The 24,646-nt window shown below is 43.2% G+C and overlaps 1 protein-coding gene across 2 annotated transcripts in view; it reads right to left on the reverse strand.

Moving 5' to 3' along the window:
* Positions 1-24,646, reverse strand: part of LOC115106367 (ankyrin repeat domain-containing protein 1-like) — a 29,631-nt gene that overhangs the window by 3,920 nt on the left and 1,065 nt on the right. The window contains exon 2 of one of the 2 annotated variants that reach the window (XM_029629023.2): positions 14,103-14,203. In XM_029629023.2, the coding sequence (XP_029484883.1) occupies positions 14,103-14,203 (101 nt within the window). Of the gene's footprint in view, positions 1-252; positions 338-14,102; positions 14,204-24,646 lie in introns of those variants that run through there. The other variant, XM_029629024.2, reaches the window with a different exon arrangement.

The raw sequence follows: 24,646 nt of genomic DNA on the forward strand, positions 1-24,646 counted from the left end.
ACATCCAAAATCCTAATTGCAGACTCTAACCCTAAATTCTTTGCTACTGTGGTCATTCTGTGGATCACAATAAAAATCTAGTGGAACGAAAGCAGATAGCTTTCGAAAAAATTGCCAGAGGAATTGTTACATACCACTCCACTGTCGGAGCTAGGAACACAAGCATTTCGCTACACCCGCAATAACATCTGCTAAATATGTGTATGTGACGAATAAAAATTGATTTGATTTGAAAAAGACATAAAGACCCACTCTTTGAATACCCATCAGCTCAAATCCCCAGTCAATGGTCAGTGTGAACTGTCTGTGTTCTACGGTTGCAGGCCTCAGTTCAACGTCTTATATGTATTTGAAGCTGGCAAGCAATGAGATCATGTTCTAATCCGGGTGTCTCGTCTGGCTCCGCCACAGGGCAAGGTTTCCTGTCATGGCCCAGCTGGCACGTTTGGGAGAAGGAAGGGGTGAGCTGAGAAAGCCATGGGACTGAGTCGGATGCCTTTGGCTGCCATCGCCTCTATCAGTCAGTACCAGGAATGGAAGTGAAACCTGAATTGCGGAACCAACTCTATGACTACATGTCGCCATGCACGGTGACCAAAGGCTCCAGTCATGTAATGGCCTTCCACTCCCCCCTCAAACAGTAGTTCCCACCAACAGCTGGCCCCGGGCCCAGTAGCCTCTGCCACATAGAACATAGTGTAACTACAAGCCTCAGCTACGACACAGACAGGACAGGAAGGGATGACTTGGTAGGGTTACAGCATCCAAACATCTATTTATACAAATCAATGACTTGTGTTCTGTGTTCTACTACCCCGTGACATATTATGTACAGACTGATATGAGTAGCTGTTTGTTTCTCAGTGGGTCTACTGACTGACGGACGGACGGACTGCATTTTCTGTGTCGTTTTTATCGTATTGGATTTCTGTACCATTGCATTACTTACACTGGTCAATAAAATTATTACTACCTGAAACTCACAGGAGGTTGGTGGCACCTTAATTGGGGACAATGGGCTTGTGGTAATGACTGGAGTGGAATAGATGGAATGGTATCAAATAGATGATTTCCATGTAGTTGATACCATTCCATTTGCTCAGTTCCGGCCATTATTATGAGTCGTTCTCCCCTCAGCAGCCTCCTGCCCTTAAACTATTTTTATTGGAGCCGGTGATAAATCAAATTTTATTTGTCACATGCTCCGAATACATCCTTACAGTGAAATGCTTACTTACAAGCCCTTAACCAACATTGCAGATTTAAGAAAATAGAGTTAAGAAAACACTTACTAAATAAACTAAAGTAATAAAAAAATATAAGTAACACAATAAAATAACAATGATGAAGCTATATACAGGGGGTACCGGTACCGAGTCAATGTGAAAGGGGTACAGGTTAGTCGAGGTCATTTGTACATCTTTCTACTGAGTCACATGGATGGGCTACGTGTTTAACAGCTGTCGTATTTTTACAAGCACACACTAATCTGTAGAGCTCAAAATGAACAAGTGAAACATAGCTCATTTTTAATGGTTACACCGGACTAATCCAGCCTGTCACAATTACCTTATTCCCATGTCCAATTGACAAATAGCACCATAAATGTTATCTTTAGCAAAGTGGGTGGCGCAGTATTCAGGCATGCCTTAATTATACTAAGAATATGTCAGTGACACAGAACATTAAGATGTAACCATTACATCTACATTAAAATGTATCTCTTGCCCTGACATAGAAGAGACTACTTTATTAGGACTTTGACGATGTCTGGAAAGACCATACCAGGGGCTAGCATGCCTCTTAAAGATCATATTCATTCTAAAGGACAAACAGCACTTCATCCTCTTTTTTAAAATTTTATAGTTGCGATACCTGCTCCCAAAGATACTCTCAGTTTTCTTTCTTAAAACGTTGTGCAGTAGGCCTAATAGTTATTTCACTTTTCACTGAAGTGAGATTCCATGATTGGGAACATTTTAGAATCTCCACCTGTTCTTGTTTTGTATCTAAGTGCCTGTTTGATTCACATCGATTGGACCTTGAATAGTCTATCCTGTTGATGTAATACCATGAACTGCATGTGTGTTTACAGCGCAGTGGGTGGACATGGTTGCACCTCAATTGCTCTCTGATCAAGTGATCATTAATCCTACCATACATCACAATGAAAACTTTAAATATGTAACACAAACCAATGGGATTACTATCATAATAATAACTTCACAAATATTTGCGCAGTATTTGTAGTATAATTAAACAAGTGCGGATGAAAATAAAACTAGCCTGGTGAAACCAGCCTGATCTCGGAGTTCACTATTCAATTTGACCAGGCTAGAAAGAAAAACATAAGACCCACAAACACTGAAAGGCAAATATAAAAACATCCAAAAGCTTAAATATCAACATTCAAGTAGTGCCATGGATATGATCAGTATACATATTTGATTACAGTAGATATTATAATCCATGTTTGTACCAAACCCCTCACAGCTACTGTTGAGAACCTTTACAGCAATGCTGGTTGATTTGACAGGCTGTAAAGCAACATTTTGTCATTGTATCATCAACCAACATTGCACATCATTATTGTCAAAGTTTAAGTTGTTTGATTAAGTTGTTGTTTGATTATATGAATACCGTATATTTACATTTTCTGCAGTGGCAGGATCCATGGCCTCAAGTTGTCCCTGCAAGGGTCTCCCTCTACCTGCAATTATAGTTTCTCAGTTCAGCCCTGTATTGACAGGTGAGGGGGATATGATCTCTTGTGCCGTCAGATCAAAATCTTACTCCTGTGGGGAGGTTGTCCCTCTTGAAAACATTGCTTTACAGCCTGTCTGCTACATCCAGCCAATCACATCCCACCCTCATCACTTACCCCTAACGCTGGAACGACCGGGAGATACGTCACTCCTGCTTACCTCCATCCTCATTTGGCAAGTTATGTTTTTTTTTGCATTTCTCATCTTTAATCTCCACTAAGTGTTTTTGTTTATTTTCTTTAATTTAAAAAAAAAAAAAACCAGTGTAATACTTTCTTTTGTTACAGGAAAAAGTCACTTGAAAATGTTTATCTGATGGTAGTTGAAGATGTAAACCGGGCAGGAGTGAGCTATCAACATAAATGGGTGACAGGACATCGACGTACATAAGGACTGAGATACAGTTTCAGAACAACATACAAGTGAACAAGATATTTTCATGTTGTCAAGTTGTAAAAGTGTTGTAAGTCATGAGCCACAGCATGAGTGGAATAACAAGCAAGCAGAACAGAAACAAAACCCTTGACCCAAAAGCTAAAAAAAAAAAATATTAAACCTATTTATGCAGGATAGTTTGTTAGGTCTCTTGCTCAGAGACTGCAGCAAACAGAGTAAAGTAGTAAAAAAGTTTTTTAAAAGTTAGCAATTTTATGAATTATTTAATGAATTATTTTAAAGGTTTGGTTGTTTTTAAATCAACAAAGACTGTGCTCTGTTTTCCAGTTTAAACACGTACAGCATAGTGGTAATGGGATTTAGAATGACAGGGCTGGTTCCCCAGACTCAGATGAAGTCTACTCGACATGGACTAAAAAGCACTTTAAATATAAAATCTCGATTGAAAAAGGTTTTAGTCCAGAAGTAGGTTTTCAGACATGAAAAGTCAGACATTGTCCAATAAATATTACTTTATCATGAGGTAATGTTCTTTAAACTCTAGCTGAAGTGGCAATCCTATCTCTGGCATGGTTGGCATACTTTTTGGATAGGGAATGTTGAATAGGACAATAAAACTATAAATAATATGGCAGACATAAAAAGACCACCAGCACAGGGATCAGGGGTGAAGTTCTGCCTCCTTGACCATCTTTCCTCCCCTCAGAGTGTCACGTGGATCCTTGTAAAACTAAATCTGTAATGCAACACAGCTGAAGGGCCAGTCTCTTTGCATATCAATACCTCTCATTCCTTGACCCTTTAACTGGTTATACCATCTGCTCTGTGCCTTTAGAGAGGGCCAGGTATGTCAGATCACCCACCACCCACCTTGAGATAAAACAGAGTTTGTTCCGTGCTATCTTCATCAAATTTCAGGGACGGTTGAATAAGTAGGATTGATTGCACATTTTAGAATTCAAACAATGCTTGAGGAAAGCACTGAGATTCAGTTTTGTTTGATCTGAGGCACAGCACATATTTTAAATTACTCTGGAGTCTGGACATGTGAATGTGGTTTGATGATGCCATGGAGTTGTGTTGTATGTTGTGTGTAACTTAAGAAATGCATGTTGTTCTAATGGCGCCGGAGAGGATGGCTGCCATTTTATTGGCTCTTAACCAACCATGCTATTTTGTTTGTTTTTTCGAATTGTTTGTAATTTGCTTTGTACATAATGTTGCTGCTACCGTCTCGTATGACCGAAAAGAGCTTTTGGACATCAGAACAGCGATTACTCACCTTAAATTGGACAAATAATTTAATGAGAGGGATGTACTCCAGATACCCAAACAGGCCCTCATCCCGGTCATTTGCAGGAGAAAGAGACGGAAGAGGTATCGCGGAAGGAAATTGGGGTGCCTTGCTGAGGATCCACCGACAAGTGGCTAATCTGCCTTTGCCATCGGTCCTATTGGCCAACGTACAATCGCTGGATAATAAATTGGACAAACTAAAAGCATGTATATCCCATCAATGGGACATTAAAAACTATAATATCTTATGTTTCACCAAGTCGTGGCTGAACGACGACATGAATAACATTCAGCTGATACAGATACACTGTATCTGCAGGATAGAACAGCAGCCTTTGGTATGACAATGGGTGACGGTCTATGTATATTTGTAAACAACAGCTGGTGCACGATATCTAAGGAAGTCTCAAGGTTTTGCTCGCCTGAGGTAGAGTATCTCATTATAAACTGTAGACCACACTATCTACCTAGAGAGTTTTCATCTGTATTTTTTGTAGCTGTCTACATACCACCACAGACCGATGCTGGCACTAAGACCGCACTCAATGAGCTGTATACCAACATAAGCAAACAGGAAAACGCTCATTCAGAGGCGGCGCTCCTAGTGGCCGGGGACTTTAATGCAGGGAAACTTAAATCAATTTGACCTCATTTCTACCAGCATGTTAAATGTGCAACCAGAAGGAAAAAAACGGTAGACCACCTTTACTCCATACACAGTGACACGAGCCTACTAGACGAGCTAAATAACTTCTATGCTTGCTTCGAGGCAAGTAACACTGAAACATGCATGAGAGCATCAGCTGTTCTGGACGACTGTGTGATCAAGCTCTCCACAGCAGGACCAGACGGTTTACCAGGATGTGTACTCCAAGCATGCACTGACCAACTAGAAAGTGTCTTCACTGACATTTTCAGCCTCTCCCTGTCTGAGTCTGTAATACCAACATATTTCAAGCAGACCACCATAGTCCCTGTGCCCAAGAACACTAAGGTAACCTGCCTTTTAAGATGACGCCGAAGAGGATGGCTGACTTTTTACATGACCGTTTTACATGTCCGTAACGAAATGTGTTTTTTGCGTTGTTTGTAACTTATTTATTTATTTTGTACATAATGTTGCTGCTACCGTCTCTTATGACTGAAAATAACTTCTGGACATCAGAACTAGGATTACTCACCATGCACTGGAAGAAGCTTTTTCCTTTAAGAGTCCGACGAGAAAGATATACTGCTCTCACCGAGAACAGGCCCAGATCCACGTCATTTGCGTGAAGAAAAGACAGAGTAAAAGAGGACACAGATCGGGCTGCCTTTGAGAATCCGTAGGTGAGCAAGTAAACTTCCATTGCCATCAATTCTACTTGCTAACATGCAATCATTGGAAAATAAAACTGATGACTTACGATTACGATTATCCTACCAAAGGGACATTAAGAACTGTAATATCTTATGTTTCACCGAGTCGTGGCTGAATGACGACACAGATAATATAGAGCTGGAGGGATTTTCAATGCACAGGCAGAACAGAGAAGCTACGTCTGGTAAGACGAGGGGTGGGGGTGTGTGTCTTTTTGTCAATAACAGCTGGTGCGCGATGTAATATTAGACATCGATATGATAAGCTGTACACCACACTATCTCATCTATATTATTTGTAGCCGTCTATTTACCACCACATACCGATGCTGGAACTAAGACTGCACTCAACCAACTCTATAAGGCCATAAGCAAACATGAAAATACTGACCCAGAAGCGGTGCTCCTAGTGGTTGGGGACATGAATGCAGGCAAACTTAAATCACTTTTACCACATTTTTTGTGCAACCAGAGGGGAAAAAAACCTCTAGACCACCTTTACTCCACACACAGAGATGCATACAAAGCTCTCCCCCGCCCTCCATTTAGCAAATCTGACCATAATTATATCCTCCTGATTCCTGCTTACAAGCAAAAACTAAAGCAGGAAGTACCAGTGACTCGCTCAATACGGAAGTGGTCAGATGACACAGATGCTACGCTAAAGGACTGTTTGCCAGCACAGACTGGAATATGTTCCGGGATTCATCCAATGGCATTGAGGAGTATACCACCTCAGTCATCGGCTTCATCAATAAGTGCATTGACGATGTCGTGCCCACAGTGAGCTTACGTACATAACCCAACCAGAAGCCATGGATTACAGGCAACCTTTATGAGATAAAGGCTAGAGCTGCTGCTTTCAAGGAGTGGGACACTAATCCGGCCTATAAGAAATACCACTGTGCCCTCGGACGAACCATCAAACAAGCAAAGCATCAATACAAGATTTAGATTGAATACTACTACACCGGCTCTGAAGTTCGTCGGATGTGGCAGGGCTTGATAACTATTACAGACTACAAACGGATACCCAGACGTGAGCTATCCAGTGACACGAGCCTACCAGATGAGCTAAATGCATTTTATACTCGCTTCGAGGCAAGCAACACTGAAGCATGCACGAGAGCACCAGCTGTTCTGAATGACTGTGTGATAACGCTCTCAGTAGCCGATGTGAGCAAGACCTTTAAACAGGTCAACATTCACAAAGCCGCAGGGATTTGAGTACACATGGATTACCAGGATGTGTACTCAAAGCATGTGCAGACCAACTGGCATGTGTCTTCACTGACATTTTCAATCTCTCTGAGTCTGTAATACCTACATGTTTCAATCAGACCACCATAGTCCCTGTGCCCAAGGAAGCGAAGGTAACCTGCCTAAATGATTACAGACCCGTAGCACTCATGGCGGTAGCCATGAAGTGCTTTGAAAGGCTGGTCATGGCTCTCATCAACAGCATCCTCCTGGATACCCTAGACCCACTCCAATTTACATACTGCCCCAACAGATCAACAGCTGATGCAATCTCAATCGCACTCCACACTGCCCTTTCCCACCTGGACAAAAGGAACACCTATGTGAGAATGCTGTTCATTGACTACAGCTCAGCGTCCAACACCATAGTGCCCACGAAGCTCATCACTAAGCTAAGGACCCTGGGACAAAACACCTCCCTCTGCAAACTGAATCCCGGACTTCCTGATGGGCCGCCACCAGGTGGTGAGGGTAGGTAGCAACACGTCTGCCACGCTGATCCTCAACACTGGGGCCCCTCAGGGGTGTGTACTTAGTCCCCTTCTGTACTCCCTGTTCACCCACGACTGCGGGGCCAAGCACGACTTCAACACCATCATTAAGTTTGCTGACAACACAACCGTGGTAGACCTGATCACCGACAAAGATGAGACAGCCTATAGGGAGGAGGTCAGAGAACTGGCAGTGTGGTGTCAGGACAACAACCTCTCCCTCAATGTGAGCAAGATAAAGGAGATGATCATGTACTACAGGAAAAGGTGGGCCGAACAGACCCCCATTAACATCAGCGGGGCTGTAGTGGAACGGGTCGAGAATTTCAAGTTCCTTGGTGTCCATATCACCAACGAACTATCATGGTCTAAACACACCAAGATAGTCGTGAGGATGGTACGACAAAACCTATTCCCCTCAGGAAACTGAAAAGATTTGTCATGGGTCCTCAGATCCTCAAAAGCTGCACCATCGAGAGCATCCTGACGGGTTGCATCACTGCCTGGTATGGCAACTGCTCGGCCTCCGACCGCAAGGCACTACAGAAAGTAGTGGGTATTGCCCAGTACATCACTTGGGGCCAAGCTTCCTGCCATCCAGGACCTCTTTACCAGGCGATGTCAGAGGAAGGCCCAAAAAATAGTCAACGACTCCAGCCACCCTAGTCATAGTGTTCTCTCTGCTATCGCACGGCAAGCGGTACCCGGTGCGCCAAGTCTAGGTCCAAGAGGCATCTAAACAGCTTCTACCTCCAAGCCATAAGGCTCCTGAACATCTAATCAAATGGCTACCCAGACTATTTGCACTGCCCCCCCCCCCACCCCTCCTTTACGTTGCTGCTACTCTCTGTTATCTATGCATAGTCACTTTAATAACTCAACCATATTACCTCAATTACCTCGACTAACCGGTGCCCCCACACATTGACTCTGTACCGGTACCCCCTGTATATAGTCTCCACATTGACTCTGTACCGGTACCCCCTGTATATAGTCTCCACATTGACTCTGTACCGGTACCCCCTGTATATAGTCTCCACATTGACTCTGTACCGGTACCCCCTGTATATAGTCTCCACATTGACTCTGTACCGGTACCCCCTGTATATAGTCTCCACATTGACTCTGTACCGGTACCCCCTGTATATAGCCTCCACATTGACTCTGTACCGGTACCCCCTGTATATAACCTCCACATTGACTCTGTACCGGTACCCCCTGTATATAGTCTCCACATTGACTCTGTACCGGTACCCCCTGTATATAGTCTCCACATTGACTCAGTACCGGTACCCCCTGTATATAGTCTCCACATTGACTCTGTACCGGTACCCCCTGTATATAGTCTCCACATTGACTCTGTACCGGTACACCCTGTATATAGCCTCCACATTGACTCTGTACCGGTACCCCCTGTATTTAGTCTCCACATTGACTCTGTACCGGTACCCCCTGTATATAGTCTCCACATTGACTCTGTACCGGTACCCCCTGTATATAGTCTCCACATTGACTCTGTACCGGTACCCCCTGTATATAGTCTCCACATTGACTCTGTACCGGTACCCCCTGTATATAGTCTCCACATTGACTCTGTACCGGTACCCCCTGTATATAGTCTCCACATTGACTCTGTACCGGTACCCCCTGTATATAGTCTCCACATTGACTCTGTACCGGTACCCCTGTATATAGTCTCCACATTGACTCTGTACCGGTACCCCCTGTATATAGCCTCCACATTGACTCTGTACCGGTACCCCCTGTATATAGCCTCCACATTGACTCTGTACCGGTACCCCTGTATATAGTCTCCACATTGACTCTGTACCGGTACCCCCTGTATATAGTCTCCACATTGACTCTGTACCGGTACCCCCTGTATATAGTCTCCACATTGACTCTGTACTGGTACCCCCTGTATATAGCCTCCACATTGACTCTGTACCGGTACCCCCTGTATATAGTCTCCACATTGACTCTGTACTGGTACCCCCTGTATATAGCCTCCACATTGACTCTGTACCGGTACCCCCTGTATATAGCCTCCACATTGACTCTGTACCGGTACCCCTGTATATAGTCTCCACATTGACTCTGTACCGGTACCCCTGTATATAGCCTCCACATTGACTCTGTACCGGTACCCCCTGTATATAGCCTCCACATTGACTCTGTACCGGTACCCCCTGTATATAGTCTCCACATTGACTCTGTACCGGTACCCCCTGTATATAGTCTCCACATTGACTCTGTACCGGTACCCCCTGTATATAACCTCCACATTGACTCTGTACTGGTACCCCTGTATATAGTCTCCACATTGACTCTGTACCGGTACCCCCTGTATATAGTCTCCACATTGACTCTGTACTGGTACCCCCTGTATATAGTCTCCACATTGACTCTGTACCGGTACCCCCTGTATATAGTCTCCACATTGACTCTGTACTGGTACCCCCTGTATATAGTCTCCACATTGACTCTGTACTGGTACCCCCTGTATATAGTCTCCACATTGACTCTGTACCGGTACCCCCTGTATATAGTCTCCACATTGACTCTGTACCGGTACCCCCTGTATATAGTCTCCACATTGACTCTGTACCGGTACCCCCTGTATATAGTCTCCACATTGACTCTGTACCTGTACCCCCTGTATATAGTCTCCACATTGACTCTGTACCAGTACCCCCTGTATATAGTCTCCACATTGACTCTGTACTGGTACCCCTGTATATAGTCTCCACATTGACTCTGTACCGGTACCCCTGTATATAGTCTCCACATTGACTCTGTACCGGTACCCCTGTATATAGTCTCCACATTGACTCTGTACCGGTACCCCTGTATATAGTCTCCACATTGACTCTGTACTGGTACCCCCTGTATATAGTCTCCACATTGACTCTGTACCGGTACCCCCTGTATATAGTCTCCACATTGACTCTGTACCGGTACCCCTGTATATAGTCTCCACATTGACTCTGTACCGGTACCCCCTGTATATAGTCTCCACATTGACTCTGTACTGGTACCCCTGTATATAGCCTCCACATTGACTCTGTACCGGTACCCCCTGTATATAGCCTCCACATTGACTCTGTACCGGTACCCCTGTATATAGTCTCCACATTGACTCTGTACCGGTACCCCTGTATATAGTCTCCACATTGACTCTGTACCGGTACCCCTGTATATAGTCTCCACATTGACTCTGTACTGGTACCCCCTGTATATAGCCTCCACATTGACTCTGTACCGGTACCCCCTGTATATAGTCTCCACATTGACTCTGTACTGGTACCCCTGTATATAGCCTCCACATTGACTCTGTACCGGTACCCCTGTATATAGCCTCCACATTGACTCTGTACCGGTACCCCCTGTATATAGTCTCCACATTGACTCTGTACTGGTACCCCCTGTATATAGCCTCCACATTGACTCTGTACCGGTACCCCCTGTATATAGCCTCCACATTGACTCTGTACTGGTACCCCTGTATATAGTCTCCACATTGACTCTGTACCGGTACCCCCTGTATATAGTCTCCACATTGACTCTGTACCGGTACCCCTGTATATAACCTCCACATTGACTCTGTATCGGTACCCCCTGTATATAGTCTCCACATTGACTCTGTACCGGTACCCCCTGTATATAGTCTCCACATTGACTCTGTACCGGTACCCCTGTATATAGTCTCCACATTGACTCTGTACCGGTACCCCCTGTATATAGTCTCCACATTGACTCTGTACCGGTACCCCTGTATATAGTCTCCACATTGACTCTGTACTGGTACCCCCTGTATATAGTCTCCACATTGACTCTGTACCGGTACCCCCTGTATATAGTCTCCACATTGACTCTGTACTGGTACCCCTGTATATAGTCTCCACATTGACTCTGTACCGGTACCCCCTGTATATAGTCTCCACATTGACTCTGTACCTGTACCCCCTGTATATAGTCTCCACATTGACTCTGTACTGGTACCCCCTGTATATAGTCTCCACATTGACTCTGTACTGGTACCCCCTGTATATAGTCTCCACATTGACTCTGTACCGGTACCCCCTGTATATAGTCTCCACATTGACTCTGTACCGGTACCCCTGTATATAGTCTCCACATTGACTCTGTACTGGTACCCCCTGTATATAGTCTCCACATTGACTCTGTACTGGTACCCCCTGTATATAGTCTCCACATTGACTCTGTACCGGTACCCCTGTATATAGTCTCCACATTGACTCTGTACCGGTACCCCCTGTATATAGTCTCCACATTGACTCTGTACCGGTACCCCCTGTATATAGTCTCCACATTGACTCTGTACTGGTACCCCTGTATATAGTCTCCACATTGACTCTGTACCGGTACCCCCTGTATATAGTCTCCACACTGACTCTGTACCGGTACCCCCTGTATATAGTCTCCACATTGACTCTGTACTGGTACCCCCTGTATATAGTCTCCACATTGACTCTGTACCGGTACCCCCTGTATATAGTCTCCACATTGACTCTGTACTGGTACCCCCTGTATATAGTCTCCACATTGACTCTGTACCGGTACCCCCTGTATATAGTCTCCACATTGACTCTGTACTGGTACCCCCTGTATATAGTCTCCACATTGACTCTGTACTGGTACCCCTGTATATAGTCTCCACATTGACTCTGTACCGGTACCCCCTGTATATAGCCTCCACATTGACTCTGTACTGGTACCCCCTGTATATAGTCTCCACATTGACTCTGTACTGGTACCCCCTGTATATAGTCTCCACATTGACTCTGTACTGGTACCCCTGTATATAGTCTCCACATTGACTCTGTACCGGTACCCCCTGTATATAGTCTCCACACTGACTCTGTACCGGTACCCCCTGTATATAGTCTCCACATTGACTCTGTACTGGTACCCCCTGTATATAGTCTCCACATTGACTCTGTACCAGTACCCCCTGTATATAGTCTCCACATTGACTCTGTACCGGTACCCCCTGTATATAGTCTCCACATTGACTCTGTACCGGTACCCCCTGTATATAGTCTCCACATTGACTCTGTACCGGTACCCCCTGTATATAGTCTCCACATTGACTCTGTACCGGTACCCCCTGTATATAGTCTCCACATTGACTCTGTACCGGTACCCCCTGTATATAGCCTCCACATTGACTCTGTACCGGTACCCCCTGTATATAGTCTCCACATTGACTCTGTACCTGTACCCCCTGTATATAGTCTCCACATTGACTCTGTACCGGTACCCCCTGTATATAGTCTCCACATTGACTCTGTACCGGTACCCCTGTATATAGTCTCCACATTGACTCTGTACCGGTACCCCTGTATATAGTCTCCACATTGACTCTGTACTGGTACCCCCTGTATATAACCTCCACATTGACTCTGTACCGGTACCTGTATATAGTCTCCACATTGACTCTGTACCAGTACCCCCTGTATATAGTCTCCACATTGACTCTGTACCGGTACCCCCTGTATATAGTCTCCACATTGACTCTGTACCGGTACCCCCTGTATATAGTCTCCACATTGACTCTGTACCGGTACCCCCTGTATATAGTCTCCACATTGACTCTGTACCGGTACCCCCTGTATATAGTCTCCACATTGACTCTGTACCTGTACCCCCTGTATATAGTCTCCACATTGACTCTGTACCGGTACCCCCTGTATATAGTCTCCACATTGACTCTGTACCGGTACCCCCTGTATATAGTCTCCACATTGACTCTGTACCGGTACCCCCTGTATATAGTCTCGTTATTGTTATTTTATTGCTTCTGTTTAATTATTTCTTACTTTTTGAAAAAAAAAGTGTGGGGTATTTTTCTTAAAACTGCATTGTTGGTTAAGGGCTAAGGGCTTGTAAGTAAGCATTTCACTGTAAGGTCTACACCTGTTGTATTTGGTCCATGTGACAAATTTGATTTGATTTGTGTGTAACTTAAGGCATGCATTGTGTCAAAGAGAGTGGGTGAGAATCATGTGACCCTAGACTGCTGCTGCGCTGTGTAAAGACAGCAACACACAGAGGAAATATGCAGAACACCCTGTGTGTGTGTGTGTGTGTGTGTGTGTGTGTGTGTGTGTGTGTGTGTGTGTGTGTGTGTGTGTGTGTGTGTGTGTGTGTGTGTGTGTGTGTGTGTGTGTGTGTGCATGAGTGTGTGTGTGCATGAGTGCTTGAGTGCATGAGTGCATGAGTGTGTGAAATAGAGGGTTATGCATGCAATACTGACAGGTGATGCCTGTCAAATGTGATGGAAAGACTCACACTCATGTCAAATATTGATACATCACATGGGGATGGGGTTAGAGGGTAAGTGTGGACAGTAATAGATGTGTCAAAAACAGAGGTGTAGTCACATGAGATAGAAAATTGTTTTGGTGATATAAGGTAATACAGGACCAGCCACAACTAATTGTCACTCAGTAATTTAAAGAAAATAACAAAATGTGCATATTATGTAATTTACTGTTTGACATGTTCATACCATAAAAACACCATTCGCCTCCTCAAACTCTTCCTCCTCATCATCAAACAGGGACAGGGTGTCCCAGAGGGCAAGCAGCTTAATCACAGAAATGTCGGATCCTAGATAAAAAGGACACATAACTCGTTAAAATGAAGATTATTGTTAGGAATCCTGGGAGGGAGACATTTTCCAGGTGGCCATTTGGTATTTGGTTGTTGGGAAAAAAACAATGGGAAAAAACATTGTCAATGCAGCCAGCCAATTACCTTGCAAAAATACAAAGCCTCACAAGTGTGGTTGATCTCTCTTTGGTCAACGTGGTGTTGCATACTATCTAATGATCATGGACTATCTTCCTATGTGAAGCTTTCATAATATACCCTCACAGAATGGAGATGTTTATGTGTGTCCTCTTACATGACATGGTTACTAAACAAGCAGGCCAGACGTGCTGAATGTGCAATGGACAGGAATGTGAGGCAATCTACTGGGCATACCACATCATTCCAACGTTGAAAAGTGGGTAATATTTGGTTGAGACGTTGATCAATGAGTTTTCAACCTTTATTCACCCACTCAAAAAGACAGGCAGAAGTTTGTTGAATTCCCATTGTGTTATCACTATGCTTTCAACCATCCAAAAGCACAACAAAATTCCTACAGAAAAACTTGTCTTCTAAATGTTTCATCACGTCGCTATCATCCATTTAAAAGCACAACAAAGTTCAAATGGGAATACAATGTCAGATATTTTGTATGTATACGACAATATAGCATGTTATCACTGTGCGTCATCTAATAGCACAACCAAATGACCTGGATTATAGCTGAGATTACATTAAAAGTACATTGCGCAAATGACTAATTCTGTACGAGATTCTGCACAGATTATTATACTGTGGCAATATTATATCTCCACAGACCTGCGACCTTTGCATGATGTCTTGAATATGCACGTTTTTTATGATTACATAAGAAGACATTTATAGTTAGTTACCTCAAAATGTCTACATATTGTCTATATATTAATAATAATTGATATGTTGGGTTCACGTCTCCATCTCAACCAAAAATCTAAGTTAAAGAATAGGACTAAATTGGGGGGGGGCAGTGCCCCTGTAACAACAATTTTGGACCCCCTTGTGGCCCCCCTAAATGTGGAGTATGAAATCATTTTTACATAACACATTTTTGCTATCGTTCTTTTTTTACATCGGTTATTAGACAGTGGCAACGATGATGATTATGAACATGGGCTTTTGCCTGCTAATGCCTGCAATGCAGTGAAGAAAACGATGACAACAATGACATCTAATGTAACTGGCCCCTCTAACAGTACAACTGGCCCCAGCTTGGCCCCTCCCATTTGAAATGGTCTAGAACCGCCACTGGAAGTCGGAAGTTTACATACACCTTGGCCAAATACATGTAAACTCAGTTTTTCACAATTCCTGACATTTAATCCTAGTAAAAATTCCCTGTTTTAGGTCAGTCAGAATCAGCACTTTATTTTAAGAAAGTGAAATGTCAGAAAAATAGTAGAGAGAATGATTTATTTCAGCTTGTATTTCTTTCATCACATTCCCAGTGGGTCAGAAGTTTACATACACTCAATTAGTATTTGGTAGCATTGCCTTTAAATTGTTTAACTTGGGTCAAACGTTTCGGGTAGCCTTCAACAAGCTTCCCACAATAAGTTGGGTGAATTTTGGCCCATTCCTCCTGACAGAGCTGGTGTAACTGAGTCAGGTTTGTAGGCCTCCTTGCTCGCACATGCTTTTTCAGTTCTGTCCACACATTTTCTATAGGATTGAGGTCAGGGCTTTGTGATGGCCACTCCAATACCTTGACTTTGTTGTCCTTAAGCTATTTTGCCACACCTTTGGAAGTATGCTTGGGGTCATTGTCCATTTGGAAGACCCATTTGTGACCAAGCTTTAACTTCCTGACTGATGTCTTGAGATGTTGCTTCAATATATCCATATAATTTTCTTTCCTCGTGATGCCATCTATTTTGTGAAGTGCACCAGTCCCTCATGCAGAAAATCACCCTCACAACATGATGCTGCCACCCCCACAACATGATGCTGCCACCCCCGTGCTTCGCGGTTCATCGGCTTGCATGCCTCCCTCTTTTTCCTCCAAACATAACGATGGTCATTCTGGCCAAACAGTTCTATTTTTGTTTCATCAGACCAGAGGACATTTCTCCAAAAAGTACGATCTTTGTCACCGTGTGCAGTTGCAAACCATAGTCTGGCTTTTTTATGGAGGTTTTGGAGCAGTGGGTTCTTCCTTGCTGAGCGGACTTTCAGGTTATGTCAATATAGGACTCGTTTTACTGTGGATATAGATACTTTTGTATCTGTTTCCTCCAGCATCTTCACAAGGTTTTTTGTTGTTGTTCTGGATTGATGTGCACTTTTCGCACCAAAGTACGTTCATTTCTAGGAGACAGAACGCGTCTCCTTCCTGAGCGGTATGACAGCTGCGTGGTCCCATGGTGTTTATACTTGCGTACTGAGATATCAGCTGATGTATGAAGGGTTATATAAATACATTTGATTTGATAAATTTGAATTTGATTTTGATGATACTATTGTTTGTACAGATGAACGTGGTACCTTCAGGCATTTGGAAATTGGTCCCAAGGATGAACCAGACTTGTGGAGGTCTACAATTTCTTTTCTGAGGTCTTGGCTGATTTCTTTTGATTTTCCCATGATGTCAAGTAAAGAGGCACTGAGTTTGAAGGTAGGCTTTGAAATACATCCACAGGTACACCTCCAATTGACTCAAATTATGTCAATTAGCCTATCAGAAGCTTCTAAAGTCATGACATAATTTTCTGGAATTTTCCAAGCTGTTTAAAGGCACAGTCAACTTAGTGTATGTAAACTTCTGACCCACTGGAATTGTGATACAGTGAATTATAAGTGAAATACTCTGTTTGTAAACAATTGTTGGAAAAATGACTTGTGTCATGCACAAGTAGATGTCCTAACTGACTTGCCAAAACTATAGTTTGTTCACAAGAAATTTGTGGAGTGGTTGAAAAACGAGTTTTAATGACTCCAACCTAAGTGTATGTAAACTTCTGACTTCAACTGTATTTACATTCTCAATTTATTTTCCTTTTTGCACCTATCACAAACAACTTCGCTTCACCTCCTTGGACAATGACAGTTGAAGGTTCCTCTGAGTATAATGCACCTCCGTTAGCGGTCGTTACCCACAGAGGACAGCACTAGACATCTTCAGGGACCAGGCGAATGTATAAGGAATATATTTGTGTCAGATTCACTCCCACCCATTGATTGTAAGGCTCTGGCCTTTTTCTCTCCTTCAAATGAGCTACAGCAGTGACTTGAACTTGCTGCAGCCCTAATCAGTCTTGGGACCTGTCAATACCAAGTGGCTCAGAGTCCAAGTGAAGTCACTGATCCATCTGTATGATCAATACAGCATCAAGTACACTGAATAGTGTTGTGTAATGTATTTAAATCCATTTTTGAATTCCCAAGTACATATGTATCATTGTTGTTTTAATCATGGACCAGCCCATCTGGCATTTATCAAAAATGCCAGATATCCAGTCCACCCCTGGTAGACTACCATGTCAATCAAGTTTGCAGATGACACAACAGTGGTAGGCCTGATCACCGACGACGATGAGACAGCCTATAGGGAGGTCAGAGACCTGGCAGTGTGGTGCCAGGACAACAACCTCTCTCTCAACATCAGTAAGACAAAAGAGCTGATTGTGGACTACAGGAAACGGAGAGCCCCTATTTACATTGACGGGGCTGTAGTGGAGTGGGTCGAGAGCTTCAAGTTCCTCGGTGTTCACATCTCTAAGGAATTACATGGTTCACACACACACACAGTCGTGAAGGCTGAAGAGATTTGGCATGGACCCTCAGATCCTCAAAAAATTATATAGCTGCACCATTGAGAGCATCTTGATGTGCTGCATCTCCGCTTAGTATGGCAAAGGTTTGGCATCCGGCCGCACTACCCACTTTAGAGGGTAGTACGTACAGCCCAGTAGATCACTGTGGCCGAGCACCTTGCCATCCAGGACCTCTAGAGGAAGGCTCTAAACATTGTCAAAGACTCCATCCACCCAAGTCATAGACTGTTGTCTCTGCTACCGCACGGCAAGCGGTACCGATGCTCCAAGTCTGGAACCAACAGGACCCTGAACAGGTTCTACCCCCAAGCCATAAGACTGCTCAATAGTTAGTTAAATAGTTAACCAAATAGCTACCCGCATTGACCTTTTTGCACACACTTTTTTTGACTCATCACATACGCTGCTGCTACTGTTTACTATATGTCACTTCACTCTTAGTTATACTGTATGTACATATCTACCTCAATAACCTCGTACCTCTGCACATCGACTCGGTACTGGTACCCCCGCGTACATAGCCAAGTTGTTGTTACTCATGTGTATTTAGAATTACTTTTATTATAAAAGGTGTTTTACTTTTCTATTATTTCACTATTGTATTTCTCTCTGCATTGTTGGGAAGGGCCTATAAGTAAGCATTTCACTGTTAGTCTACACCTGTTGTGTACAAAGCATGTGACAAATAACATTTGATTTGATTTAACACAGCTCTGGACAGAATTGAGGGCATGTCCTGTCTAAGACTGACGTAAACGACTGAAAGGTGGCTGACACAAAGTTATTGATTGATACATACAATAATAAATTCCATAGGAATAAGAGTTAATCCTGAAATATAGCAAAATGTATGTTCATTGAGATTCTATTTACATGTGTAAATAAACTTCATAGCGGACTAAAGCTATGTAATAACATGCTAATAACAGGCTACTTATCACACCAACACTGTTTGAAGATATGAAGACAACTGGTTATGTAGGCTAAATTTGTTTTGATGTGTTGGTGAATAAGCTATTTGTTGTATTTTTATAGGCTAGGTAGCTGAGGGCATAGGCTTTCATTCTAATATATATATATATATATTTTACCTTTATTTAACTAGGCAAGTCAGTTAAGGACAAATTCTTATTTGCAATGACGGCCTACACCGGCCAAAACCGGACGATGCTGGGCCAATTATGCGCCGCTCTATGGAACTCCCAATCACAGCCGGATGTATTACAGCCTGGATTTGAATCAGTGACGCCTCTTGCACTGTGATGCAGTGCCTTAGACCGCTGCACCACTCTGAAGTAGCCACTCTAGGCTACATCAGATCCATAGGTCCACAGGTCCCTCAACCAATACCATACCAAATCAAATCAGAATCAAATCTAATTTTATTTGTCACATACACATGGTTAGCAGATGTTAATGCGAGTGTAGCGAAATGCTTGTGCTTCTAGTTCCGACAATGCAGTAATAACCAACGAGTAATCTAACCTAACAATTCCACAACTACTACCTTATACACACAAGTGTAAAGGGATAAATATGTACATAAAGATATATGAATGAGTGATGGTACAGAACGGCATAGGCAAGATGCAGAGGATGGTATTGAGTACAGTATATACATATGAGATGAGTAATGTAGGGTATGTAAAGATAAAAGTGGCATAGTTTAAAGTGGCTAGTGATACATGTATTACATAAAGATGGCAAGATGCAGTAGATAATATAGAGTACAGTATATACATATACATATGAGATGAGTAATGTAGGGTATGTAAACATTACATTAAGTGGCATTGTTTATAGTGGCTTGTGATACATTTTTTCCATCAATTTCCATCAATTTCCATTATTAAAGTGAGCTGGAGTTGAGGGCAGCAGCCACTCAATGTTAGTGGTGGCTGTTTAACAGTCTGCTGGCCTTGAGATAGAAGCTGTTTTACAGTCTCTCGGTCCCTGCTTTGATGCACCTGTACTGACCTCGCCTTCTGGATGATAGCGGGGTGAACAGGCAGTGGCTCGGGTGGTTGTTGTCGTTGATGATCTTTATGGCCTTCCTGTGACATCGGGTGGTGTAGGTGTCCTGGAGGGAAGGTAGCTTATCCCCGGTGATGCGTTGTGCAGACCTCACTACCCTCTGGAGAGCCTTACGGTTGTGGGCGGAGCAGTTGCCGTACCAGGTGATGATACAGCCCGACAAGATGCTCTTGATTGTGCATCTGTAGAAATGTGTGAGTGCTTTTGGTGACAAGCCGAATTTCTTCAGCCTCCTGAGGTTGAAAGGGCGCTGCTGCGCCTTCTTCACAACGCTGTCTGTGTGGGTGGACCAATTCAGTTTGTCCGTGATGTGTACGCCGAGGAACTTAAAACATATTACCCTCTCCACTACTGTCCAGTCGATGTGGATAGGGGGGTGCTCCCTCTGCTGTTTCCTGAAGCCCACGATCATCTCCTTTGTTTTGTTGACGTTGAGTGTGTGGTTATTATGCTGACACCACACTCCGAGGGCCCTCACCTCCTCCCTGTAGGCTGTCTCATCGTTGTTGGTAATCAAGCCTACCACTGTAGTGTCGTCCGCAAACTTGATGATTGAGTTGGAGGCGTGCATGGACAAGCAGTCGTGGGTGAACAGGGAGTACAGGAGAGGGCTCAGAACGCACCCTTGTGGGGCCCCAGTGTTGAGGATCAGCGAGATGGAGATGTTGTTACCTACCCTCACCACCTGGGGGCGACCCGTCAGGAAGTCCAGTACCCAGTTGCACAGGGCGGGGACGAGACCCAGGGTCTCGAGCTTGATTACGAGTTTGGAGGGTACTATGGTGTTAAATGCTGAGCTGTAGTCGATGAACAGCATTCTCACATAGGTATTCCTCTTGTCCAGATGGGTTAGGGTAGTGTGCAGTGTGGTTGCGATTGCGTCGTCTGTGGACCTATTGGGGCGGTAAGAAAATTGGAGTGGGTCTAGGGTGTCAGGTAGGGTGGAGGTGATATGGTCCTTGACTAGTCTCTCAAAGCACTTCATGATGACAAAAGTGAGTGCTATGGGGCAGTAGTCGTTTAGCTCAGTTACCTTAGCTTTCTTAGGAACAGGAACAATGGTGACCCTCTTGAAGCATGTGGGAACAGCTGGTCTGCGCATGCTCTGAGGATGCGGCTGGGGATGCCGTCTGGGCCTGCAGCCTTGCGAGGGTTAACACGTTTAAATGTTTTACTCACGTCGGCTGCAGTGAAGGAGAGTCCGCAGGTTTTGGTAGAGGGCCGTGTCAGTGGCACTGTATTGACCTCAAAGCGAGCAAAGAAGTTATTTAGTCTGTCTGGGAGCAAGACATCCTGGTCCGCGACGGGGCTGGTTTTCTTTTTGTAATACGTGATTGACTGTAGACCCTGCCACATACCTCTTGTGTCTGAGTCGTTGAATTGCAACTCTACTTTGTCTCTATACTGACGCTTAGCTATTTTGATTGCCTTGCGGAGGGAATAGCTACACTGTTGTATTCGATCATGTTTCCGGTCACCTTGCCCAGGTTAAAAGCAGTGGTTCGCTCTTTCAGTTTTGCGCGAATGCTGCCATCAATCTATGGTTTCTGGTTTGGGAATGTTTTAATAGTTGCTGTGGGTACGACATCGCCGATGCACTTTCTAATGAACTCGCTCACCGAATCAGCGTATTTGTCAATGTTGTTGTTGGACGCAATGCGGAACTTATCCCAATCCACGTGATCGAAGCAGTCTTGAAGCGTGGAATCAGATTGGTCGGACCAGCGTTCTTGTTTTAGTTTCTGTCTGTAGTTTGGAAGCAACAAAATGGAGTCGTGGTCAGCTTTTCCGAAAGGAGGGAGGGGGAGGGCCTTATATGCGTCGTGGAAGTTAGAATAACAATGATCCAGGGTTTTACCAGCCCTGGTTGCACAATCAATATGCTGATAGAATTTAGGGGGTCTTGTTTTCAGATTAGCCTTGTTAAAATCCCCAGCTACAATGAATGCAGCCTCAGGATATGTGGTTTCCAGTTTACATAGAGTCAAATAAAGTTCGTTCAGGGCCATCGATGTGTCTGCTTGGGGGGAAATATATACGGCTGTGATTATAATCGAAGAGAATTCCCTTGGTAGATAATGCGGTCGACATTTGATTGTGATGAAGTCAGGTGAACAGAAGAACTTGAGTTCCTGTATGTTGTTGTGATCACACCACATCTCGTTAATCATAAGGCATACCCCCCCGCCCCTCTTCTTACCAGAAAGATGCTTGTTTCTGTCGGCGCGATGCGTGAAGAAACCAGCTGGCTGCACCGACTCCGATAGCGTCTCTCGAGTGAGACATGTTTCCGTGAAGCAAAGAACGTTACAGTCTCTGATGTCTCTCTGGAATGCTACCCTTGCTCGGATTTCATCAACCTTCTTGTCAAGAGACTGGACATTGGCGAGTAGTATCCTAGGGAGTGGTGCGCGATGTGCCCGTCTCCGGAGCCTGACCAGAAGTACGCTTCGTTTTCCCCTTTTACGGCGACGTTGTTTAGGTTCGCCGGCTGGGATCCGATCCATTGTCCTGGGTGGAAGGCAAAACACAGGATCCGCTTCGGGAGAGTCATATTCCTGGTCGTAATGATGGTGAGTTGACGTTGCTCTTATATTCAGTAGTTCCTCCCGACTGTATGTAATGAAACCTAAGATTACCTGGGGTACCAATGTAAGAAATAACACGTAAAAAAAACAAAATACTGCATAGTTTCCTAGGAACGCGAAGCGAGTCGGCCATCTCTGTCGGCGCCGGAAGTATCTCTCGGTTGATGCTCGGTTGATGAACCCAAGGCTGAAACTGGTTGAATTAACGTTGTTTAAACATAATTTGTCACCATACTGTGAAAAACACATTGGATTTGCAAAAAGTAACCAACAAAACTGTTGTTTTGAGGGTGAAATGTATTATGTCATCATGGTAACCAATTTTCAACATAGACAAACCTTGTATAAAATATGTGGAATTTGTACCTTTGAAACAACTTAAGATCTTCAACGTTATATCCACTATCAGAACAAAATACAACAGGCTGGACAGCACCTCCTACTGGAGAGTTGATCTATCTACAGCTATCCCTTTGGTCTCCCATCCAGGGTTTTAACCAAGCACTGCTTTGATATTAGTCATTGACTACTACCAATTTGCTATTATGAGAATGATTATTGAGGCATCTCTTAATAACTAAATAGACTCACTGTTGCTATCGAAGTCATTCCAAAGGGTAGGTTAAACAGAGCAAATGAAATGGGACCATACTTATAATATATCATCAATGAGACTATTTAGGCCTATATACTGTAGCATCATTTTGTGAAGTCATCAACATCTATTGTTTCTATTCAACCCAGGGTTCAACAAAAAATATACAAAACATATAGGCCTATGGTTTCAAGGTGTGGTTGATTTCAAATGTAATCATCAAGTTAATAATTCATATGTTGAATTCACGTCTCCATCTCAACCAAAAACCTAAGTTGATTTGATTTAGTCCTATACATATACATATACAATAGTGTATGTAACTTTTTGGGCAACCTGGCCAAATTCCCATAGAGATGTGTGTTATAGATCTGTCATTCTCATTGAAAGCAAGTCTAAGAAGCGGTACATCTGTTCTATGTGCACTATTTCTATGCTCCCCGTTCTTAAGTTTCGTTCTTGCATCTTTTACTTTTGTACACCAGCTTCAAACAGCTGAAATTACAATATTGTTGGTTATTGAAAATATATTCCACAGTGGTTAAATGGTACAATGATTCTTTACACTGTACTTGCTTGTTGTCACAAAACCTGAAATTAGGCAAACTATTAGAATTTATGCAACCAGGAAATGGCGGAGTGATTTCTGCATAGATTTATGGTTGAGATGGATACGTGAATCCAACATCAATTGTTAATTTGTAGACAAACTGGATGTTGAGTTGTGTTGGTTGTCAACGCAACCAGATATCAACATTTGAAGGAGATGTATATTTTGTGCCACTGACTTAAATCTGGCTTTAATTCCAATTTGTCTACAAATTTAACAATTCTATGTTGGATTCACATTCTCCTTCTCAACCAAAAATCTAAATGAAAGAATATGACTAAATCAAACAAAACTTTAAATTACTTAGATTTTTTTGTTGCAATGGAGACATGAATCCAACATATCAATGACTAATTTCTAGATGGAATTAAAGACAGACTTTGTCAGTGGCACAAAAGATACCTTCAAATATTGATATCTGGTTGCGTTGACAACCAAACACAATTCAATATCACTTTTGCAATACAGTAAATAGCCTATTAACTTTACAAAAAGTTAACAAATGATATGTTGGATTCACATGTCAAACTTAACCAAAAATAAAAGTTAAAGAAACGTCTCAGATGAAACTATCCAAGCATTAGATCTACATGTCCTCTAAATGTTGATATTTGGTTGCATTGACAACCAAACACAATTCAATATTACTTTTGTAATACAATAAATAGCCTACAGTTAAGGCTATCTTACAAACTAACGTAACAGTATTTATTCAACCTTTAAATGAGTAACGTATCCATGGCCACATTTTGAGGTTACCTTAACTATAAATGTCTTCTTATGTCATCATAGAACACTTGCATATTCCAGATGACATGCAAA

Source organism: Oncorhynchus nerka, linkage group LG23, assembly GCF_034236695.1.
Source record: "Oncorhynchus nerka isolate Pitt River linkage group LG23, Oner_Uvic_2.0, whole genome shotgun sequence".
Classification (NCBI taxonomy): Eukaryota; Metazoa; Chordata; class Actinopteri; order Salmoniformes; family Salmonidae; genus Oncorhynchus; species Oncorhynchus nerka.